Genomic DNA, 9,295 nt, shown 5'->3' with positions numbered 1-9,295 from the left:
TTAGAATGGCTCTGAAAGACCCACAGAGACTCACAGAGACCCACAGAGACACACACAGAGACTCACAGAGACCCACAGAGACTCAGAGACTCACAGAGACCCGTAGAGACTCACAGAGACGCACAGAGACTCAGAGACTCACAGAGATCCAGAGAGACCCACAGAGACTCACATAGACTCAGAGAGACCCACACAGAGACCCGTAGAGACCCACAGAGACTCAGAGAGACTCACAGAGACTCAGAGACACACACAGAGACTCACAGAGACCCACAGAGACTCAGAGAGACTCACAGAGATCCAGAGACTCACAGAGACTCAGAGACTCACAGAGACTCAGAGAGACAGACCCACAGAGACTCACAGAGACTCAGAGAGACCGACAGAGACTCACAGAGACCCAGAGAGACTCACAGAGATCCAGAGAGACCCACAGAGACTCACATAGACTCAGAGAGACCCACACAGAGACCCGTAGAGACCCACAGAGACACACAGAGACTCACAGAGACCCACAGAGACTCAGAGACTCACAGAGACTCAGAGAGACTCACAGAGACTCAGAGAGACTCACAGAGACTCAGAGAGACCCGTAGAGCCTCAGAGAGACTCACAGAGACCCGTAGAGACTCACAGAGACTCACAGAGACCCGTAGAGACTCACAGAGACTCAGAGACCCGTAGAGACAGAGACTCACAGAGACCCACAGAGACCCGTAGAGACTCACAGAGACTCACAGACTCACAGAGACTCACAGAGACCCACAGAGACTCCGAGAGACTCAGAGACTCACAGAGACGTACAGAGACCCACAGAGACTCAGAGAGACTCACAGAGACTCAGAGAGACTCACAAAGACTCAGATAGACCCGTAGAGACTCAGAGAGACTCACAGAGACCCGTAGAGACTCACAGAGACTCACAGAGACCCGTAGAGACTCACAGAGACTCAGAGACCCGTAGAGACAGAGACTCACAGAGACCCACAGAGACCCGTAGAGACTCACAGAGACTCACAGACTCACAGAGACTCACAGAGACCCACAGAGACTCCGAGAGACTCAGAGACTCACAGAGACACACAGAGACTCAGAGAGACCCGTAGAGACTCACAGAGACTCACAGAGACCCACAGAGACTCACAGAGACCCACAGAGACCCACAGAGACTCACAGAGACCCACAGAGACTCACAGAGACTCACAGAGACCTACAGAGACCCACAGAGACTCACCGAGACCCACAGAGACCCACAGAGACTCACAGAGACCCATAGAGACCCACAGAGACTCACAGAGACTCAGAGAGACTCAGAGACTCACAGAGACCTACAGAGACCCACAGAGACTCACAGAGACACACAGAGACTCACAGAGAACCACAGAGACCCACAGAGACACACAGAGACTCACAGAGACCCACAGAGACTCAGAGAGACTCACAGAGACACACAGAGACTCACATACTCACAGAGAACCACAGAGACCCACAGACACTCACAGAGACTCACAGAGACTCACAGAGACACACAGAGACTCACATACTCACAGAGAACCACAGAGACCCACAGACACTCACAGAGACTCACAGAGACTCAGAGACTCACAGAGACCCACAGAGACTCACAGAGAACCACAGAGACCCACAGACACTCACAGAGACTCACAGAGACTCAGAGACCCACAGAGACCCACAGAGACACACAGAGACTCACAGAGACCCACAGAGACTCACAGAGAACCATAGAGAACCACAGAGACTCACAGAGACTCAGAGACTCACAGAGACCCACAGAGACTCACAGAAAACCACAGAGACCCACAGACACTCACAGAGACTCACAGAGACTCAGAGACCCACAGAGACTCACAGAGACTCACAGAGACCCGTAGAGACTCACAGAGACTCAGAGACCCGTAGAGACAGAGACTCACAGAGACCCACAGACACTCACAGAGACTCACAGACTCACAGAGACTCACAGAGACCCACAGAGACTCACAGAGACTCACAGAGACCCACAGAGACTCAGAGACTCACAGAGACTCAGAGAGACGCAGAGACTCACAGAGACACACAGAGACTCACAGAGACTCAGAGACTCACAGAGACCCCTAGAGACCCACAGAGACTCACAGAGACCCGTAGAGACTCAGAGAGACTCACAGAGACTCACCACCAGAGACCCACACATCGAGACTACGTTGACCTGTAGCAGCTAAGACCCCACGTGGCTGCCATGCAAGTCGCTCGCGTACCGGACAAGCGTGAGCCTGGCCAATCATCGCACGGAATGAAATCAGCTCAAACACAGTGGCTGATATCATCATCATCGTCGTCGTCGTCGTCGTCATCATCATCATCATCATCTCTCTCAACGCGATTCTGAATTGTGGAGGGGAAAAAACCGGAGGACCGGAGACAAATCCACGCGGCGACCACCAAGGGGAGATGGGGAGAGAGACGCAGACTCCACATATACAGCAGCAGCCAGGGTCAGGGGTCAAACCCACGACCTCCTGCGTACCGGGCGAGGCAGTCAACATCTCCTAGCCACCGTGGTGACGATGAGAGACCGGGAGAGGGAATCAACATCTCCCCACGTGGGGAGAGAGACGCAGACTCCACATATAAAGCAGCAGCCAAGGTCAGGGGTCGAACCCACGACCTCCTGTGTACCGGGCGAGGCAGTCAACATCTCCTAGCCACCGTGGTGACGATGAGAGACCAGGAGAGGGAATCAACATCTCCCCACGTGGGGAGAGAGACGCAGACTCCACATATACAGCAGCAGCCAGGGTCAGGGGTCAGGGGTCAAACCCACGACCTCCTGCGTACCGGGCAAGAGAGTTAACATCTCGTCCCCACCCTGACCCACAAAACCAAACCCATCACGCCGCGAACCGCTAACCCCTAACCCCAAGCCGAACCGCGGGGGGGGGGGAGGGGAGGGGAGTGGTGACAATATTTTTTGTACACAAAGTGACGATGCATTGGAGCGTAAATAAAAGATAAATGTACAGAAATACGACGCTGCACAGGGCAGGATGTAGCGGTGAAGGTGGCGCAGCAGGTAGGGGAGTAGTATGGGGCCGGCCATAAATGACGTCACGCGATTTTGGACGATTTTTGACCCCCCCCTCCCCCATCGTCACACGACGTCACAAAGTCCCCCCCCCCCTCAAATGACGTCACAAAGCTTTGCCCTCCCCCCCCACCCCAAAAAAAATAAAACATGCTTCTAATCGCTTTAAACTATTGTCATTGTAGTGCGTGTTTAGTGTGGCGCTGCACTCTGATGTTGTCGGAGAAAACATTTATTACAAAGTCTATTTAATTAACTATGACGTGTGTCTATGTTCGTTTAAAGTTGCGCATTGTGATGTGACGTCACATTTCTCAAACCTCCCCCACCCCTCGTCACACATCGTCACAAATGTCTGAAGCCCCCCCCCCCCACCCCTAGGTGCGTGACGTCATTTATGGACGGCCCCTAGTAGGGAAAGTGGCACAGGAAGTAGGGGAGGCGTCAGGGAGTAGTCAAGATGACGTCACAGGAAGTAGGGGAGATGACGTCACAGGAAGTAGGGGATGTACAGGTAGTCGAGATGACGTCACAGGAAGTAGGGGATGTACAGGAAGTGGTCGAGATGACGTCACAGGAAGTAGGGGATGCACAGGAAGTCGTCGAGATGACGTCACAGGAAGTAGGGGATGCACAGGAAGTAGTCGAGATGACGTCACAGGAAGTAGGGGATGCACAGGAAGTCGTCGAGATGACGTCACAGGAAGTAGGGGATGCACAGGAAGTGGTCGAGATGACGTCACAGGAAGTAGGGGATGCACAGGAAGTCGTCGAGATGACGTCACAGGAAGTAGGGGATGCACAGGGAGTAGTCGAGATGACGTCACAGGAAGTAGGGGATGTACAGGAAGTAGTCGAGATGACGTCACAGGAAGTGGGGGATGCACAGGAAGTCGTCGAGATGACGTCACAGGAAGTAGGGGATGCACAGGAAGTAGTCGAGATGACGTCACAGGAAGTAGGGGATGCACAGGAAGTCGTCGAGATGACGTCACAGGAAGTAGGGGATGCACAGGGAGTAGTCGAGATGACGTCACAGGAAGTAGGGGATGTACAGGAAGTAGGGGAGATGACGTCACAGGAAGTGGGGGATGCACAGGAAGTCGTCGAGATGACGTCACAGGAAGTAGGGGATGCACAGGAAGTAGTCGAGATGACGTCACAGGAAGTAGGGGATGCACAGGAAGTCGTCGAGATGACGTCACAGGAAGTAGGGGATGCACAGGAAGTAGTCGAGATGACGTCACAGGAAGTAGGGGATGCACAGGAAGTCGTCGAGATGACGTCACAGGAAGTAGGGGATGCACAGGGAGTAGTCGAGATGACGTCACAGGAAGTAGGGGATGCACAGGAAGTCGTCGAGATGACGTCACAGGAAGTGGGGGATGTACAGGAAGTAGGGGAGATGACGTCACAGGAAGTAGGGGATGCACAGGAAGTAGTCGAGATGACGTCACAGGAAGTGGGGGATGCACAGGAAGTAGTCGAGATGATGTCACAGGAAGTAGGGGATGCACAGGGAGTAGTCGAGATGACGTCACAGGAAGTAGGGGATGCACAGGAAGTAGTCGAGATGACGTCACAGGAAGTAGGGGATGCACAGGAAGTAGTCGAGATGACGTCACAGGAAGTGGGGGATGCAAAGGAAGTAGTCGAGATGACGTCACAGGAAGTAGGGGATGCACAGGAAGTAGTCGAGATGACGTCACAGGAAGTAGGGGATGCACAGAAAGTAGTCGAGATGACGTCACAGGAAGTAGGGGATGCACAGGAAGTCGTCGAGATGACGTCACAGGAAGTAGGGTATGCACAGGAAGTAGGGGAGATGACGTCACAGGAAGTAGGGGATGTACAGGAAGTAGTCGAGATGACGTCACAGGAAGTAGTCGAGATGACGTCACAGGAAGTAGGGGATGCACAGGAAGTAGTCGAGATGACGTCACAGGAAGTAGGGGATGCACAGGAAGTAGTCGAGATGACGTCACAGGAAGTAGGGTATGCACAGGAAGTAGGGGAGATGACGTCACAGGAAGTAGGGGATGTACAGGAAGTAGTCGAGATGACGTCACAGGAAGTAGGGGATGTACAGGAAGTAGGGGAGATGACGTCACAGGAAGTGGGGGATGTATAGGAAGGAGTCGAGATGACGTCACAGGAAGTAGGGGATGCACAGGAAGTAGTCGAGATGACGTCACAGGAAGTAGGGGATGCGCAGGAAGTAGTCGAGATGACGTCACAGGAAGTAGTCGAGATGACGTCACAGGAAGTAGGGGATGCACAGGAAGTAGTCGAGATGACGTCACAGGAAGTGGGGGATGCACAGGAAGTAAGGAAAGTACAATAAACGGGAGGGGCGTTGGGGACCCAATCAGAGGGCTATTACAGGAAGTGGGCGGGGCTATTACAGGAAGTGGGCGGGGCTATTACAGGAAGTGGGCGGGGCTATTACAGGAAGTGGGCGGGGCTATTACAGGAAGTGGGCGGGGCCAATAAGGAAGTGGGCGGGTCGTTACGGGAAGTGGCTAGGGGTGGCACAGCAAGTGGGCGGGGCCAATAAGGAAGTGGGCGGGGCAATTACAGGAAGTGGGGAGGGGCGCCACAGTAAGTGGGCGGGGCCAATAAGGAAGTGGGCGGGGCCATTACAGGAAGTGGGGAGGGGCGCCACAGGAAGTGGGCGGGGCCAACAAGGAAGTGGGCGGGGCCATTACAGGAAGCGGGGAGGGCACCACAGGAAGTGGCAATACAGGAAGTAGGAGGAGCTACAGGAAGTAGGAGGAGCTACAGGGAGTAGGAGGAGCTACAGGGAGTAGGAGGAGCTACAGGGAGTAGGAGGAGCTACAGGGAGGAGGAGCTACAGGAAGTAGGAGGAGCTACAGGAAGTAGGAGGAGCTACAAGTAGTAGGAGGAGCTACAGGGAGTAGGAGCTACAAGTAGGAGGAGCTACAGGGAGTAGGAGGAGCTACAGGAAGTAGGAGGAGCTACAAGGAGTAGGAGGAGCTACAAGGAGTAGGAGGAGCTACAGGAAGTAGGCGGAGCTACAGGGAGTAGGAGGAGCTACAGGGAGTAGGAGGAGCTACAGGGAGTAGGAGGAGCTACACACACAGTGTACACACACATACACTGTGTACTGACACAACACACACACAGTGTACACACACACCACACTGTGTACACACTCAGCGTACATATACACAACACACAGTGTACACACACACAGTGTACACACTGTGTACACACACACAACACACATACACAACACTCTATGCACACACACAACACACTGTGTACACACACAACACACTGTGTACACACAACACACACAACCACACACACACACACAACACACACACACAACACACACACACAACACACACACAACACACACACAACACACACAACACACAGACTCAACACACACACAACACAGACACAACACACACACAACACACACCACACACACACTACACACACACAACACACCGTGTACACACACACACCCCACACACACATACAGTGTACACACACACACACACACAACACACACCACACAGTGTACACACACACAGTGTACACAACACACACAGTGCACACACACACTGTGTACACACAGTGTACACACACACACAACACACACACCGTGTACACACACACAGTGTACACACACACAACACACACACACAGTGTACACACACACAACACACACACACAGTGTACACACACACAACACACACACACAGTGTACACACACACAACACACACACACAACACACACGTGTACACACACAACACACACACACAGTGTACACACACACAACACACACACACAACACACACGTGTACACACACAACACACACACACAGTGTACACACACACAACACACACACACAGTGTACACACACACAACACACACACACAACACACACGTGTACACACACAATACACACACAGTGTACACACACACACCACACACGTGTACACACACAACACACACACACAGTGTACACACACACAACACACATAGTGTACACACACAACACATACAACACACCACACACACCACGCCCCCCTTACACGTGCTGCTGCTGCTGCTGCTGCTGCGCCATCTTGCCGGCCGGCTCGACGGCCACGCGCACCAAGATGGCGTCGTCCCTCACGAAGCCACCGTCCCTCAGCTCTTCGTGCGACACGAACCGCGGGTAGCCAAACCCCAACGCCGCCGAATCCGAGCCCACCCCGCCCGCACCACCACCACCGCCGCCCGCTCCACCACCACCGCCCACGACCGCGAAGCTCGAGCCGGCCAACGGCGGCACCACCTGCGGCGTCGCCAGCGACAAGACGCCGGGAGCCGCCCCCCCCACCACCGCCGAGTGCGGCAGCAGCAGCAGCGGCTGAGTCGTCGCGGCCGCTGCCGGCGTTGCCCCGCTAGCGGCCGTCGGGCCCGGCGCGGCCAAACCAGCCGCCGCCGCCGCCGCCGCCGCCACCGCCACGGCAGTGGGCTTCTGGAAGTGTTTCCAGGCCGGGTCCGGCGTGAACGCCCGGTAGATGTGCCGGGGCGGATCCGGCGGGGACGGGGCGACCGCCGCCGTTGGGTACGGGCCCGGCGCTACGGGCCTAGCCACCGGCTGCTGCTGCTGCTGCAGCTGCTGCTGGTGCAGCTGCTGGTGGTGGTTGATCCCGTTGCCGGCGCTCCTGCCGATGCCGCTGCCGATGCCGCTGCCGGCGCTGCTGCTGCTGCTGCTGCTCGTGGTGCTGCCGTTGCAGTTGCTGCCGTTGTTCTCGGCCGAGTGCGGCCCCGGCGGGGGAGGCCGGGCGGGATGCGGCGGCGTCAAAACGTTCGCCGGCCCTCCCCCTCCTCCTCCCCCTCCTCCTCCTCCTCCTCCTCCCGACGCCGAAGACGACGAGGCCGCTGAAGCCGCTGAGGCCGACGCGGCGGCGGCGGCCGTGCCGGTGGGCCCGGCGGAGGCGGAGGAGGAGGGGGGGGGGGCAGGAGGAGGAGGAGGGAAGGGGGCCGCCCTGGTGGAGGAGCGAGAAGGAGAGGCGGTGCGGGAAGGGCCAGGGCAGCGCGTTGTCGTAGGGCCCCGCCACGAGGCGCACGTACAGCGACAGGTGGGAGCCCTCGCCACTGCCGTTGCCGTTGAGGAACGCGGTGACCTGCAGCTTGTAGCCAAAGCTAAGGGGGGGGAGGGTGGGGGGGGAGGGGTGGGGGGTTGAGGTCGCCCGCTTACGAACACACTCACGTACACACACACCCACCCACTCACCCACTCACCCACCCACTCACCCACCCACCCACACGCTCACCCACTCACTCACCCACCCACCCACTCACCCACCCACCCACTCACGTACACACTCACCCACCCACTCACCCACCCACTCACCCACCCACCCACACGCTCACCCACTCACTCACCCACCCACCCACTCACCCACTCACCCACCCACTCACCCACTCACCCACCCACTCACCCACTCACCCACCCACCCACCCACTCACCCACCCACCCACCCACCCACTCACCCACCCACTCACCCACTCACCCACCCACTCACCCACCCACCCACCCACTCAACCACCCACTCACCCACCCACTCACCCACCCACCCACTCACCCACTCACCCACACACCCACTCACCCACCCACTCACCCACCCACCCACCCACTCAACCACCCACTCACCCACCCACTCACCCACCCACCCACACGCTCACCCACTCACTCACCCACCCACCCACTCACCCACCCACCCACTCACGTACACACTCACCCACCCACTCACCCACCCACTCACCCACCCACCCACACGCTCACCCACTCACTCACCCACCCACCCACTCACCCACTCACCCACCCACTCACCCACTCACCCACCCACTCACCCACTCACCCACCCACCCACCCACTCACCCACCCACCCACCCACCCACTCACCCACCCACCCACCCACCCACCCACTCACCCACCCACCCACCCACCCACTCACCCACCCACCCACCCACCCACCCACTCACCCACCCACCCACCCACCCACTCACCCACCCACCCACCCACCCACTCAACCACCCACTCACCCACCCACTCACCCACCCACCCACTCACCCACTCACCCACCCACTCACCCACCCACTCACCCACTCACCCACCCACTCACCCACCCACCCACCCACTCACCCACTCACCCACCCACTCACCCACTCACCCACC

General features: G+C 57.1%; 2 protein-coding genes across 2 annotated transcripts; both read right to left on the bottom strand.

The window, feature by feature from the left end:
- Positions 1 to 3,477: 3,477 nt before the first annotated feature.
- Positions 3,478 to 4,653, bottom strand: LOC144955426 (uncharacterized; the record flags this gene model as incomplete). The annotated part of the gene is made up of 1 exon (XM_078885643.1): positions 3,478 to 4,653. A coding segment is annotated over one exon (1,113 nt), but the record flags the coding sequence as incomplete, so codon positions are not given.
- Positions 4,654 to 4,817: 164 nt separating this feature from the next.
- LOC144955427 (uncharacterized) lies at positions 4,818 to 8,259 on the bottom strand (the record flags this gene model as incomplete). Its single annotated transcript, XM_078885644.1, has 1 exon — positions 4,818 to 8,259. A coding segment is annotated over one exon (1,106 nt), but the record flags the coding sequence as incomplete, so codon positions are not given.
- Between the last annotated feature and the right edge of the window lie 1,036 nt (positions 8,260 to 9,295).

The sequence above is a fragment of the Lampetra fluviatilis genome, unplaced genomic scaffold (genome assembly GCF_964198595.1).
Source record: "Lampetra fluviatilis unplaced genomic scaffold, kcLamFluv1.1 SCAFFOLD_1372, whole genome shotgun sequence".
In the NCBI taxonomy this organism is placed as follows: Eukaryota; Metazoa; Chordata; class Hyperoartia; order Petromyzontiformes; family Petromyzontidae; genus Lampetra; species Lampetra fluviatilis.
This window is presented reverse-complemented; position numbering and strand designations above follow the sequence as displayed.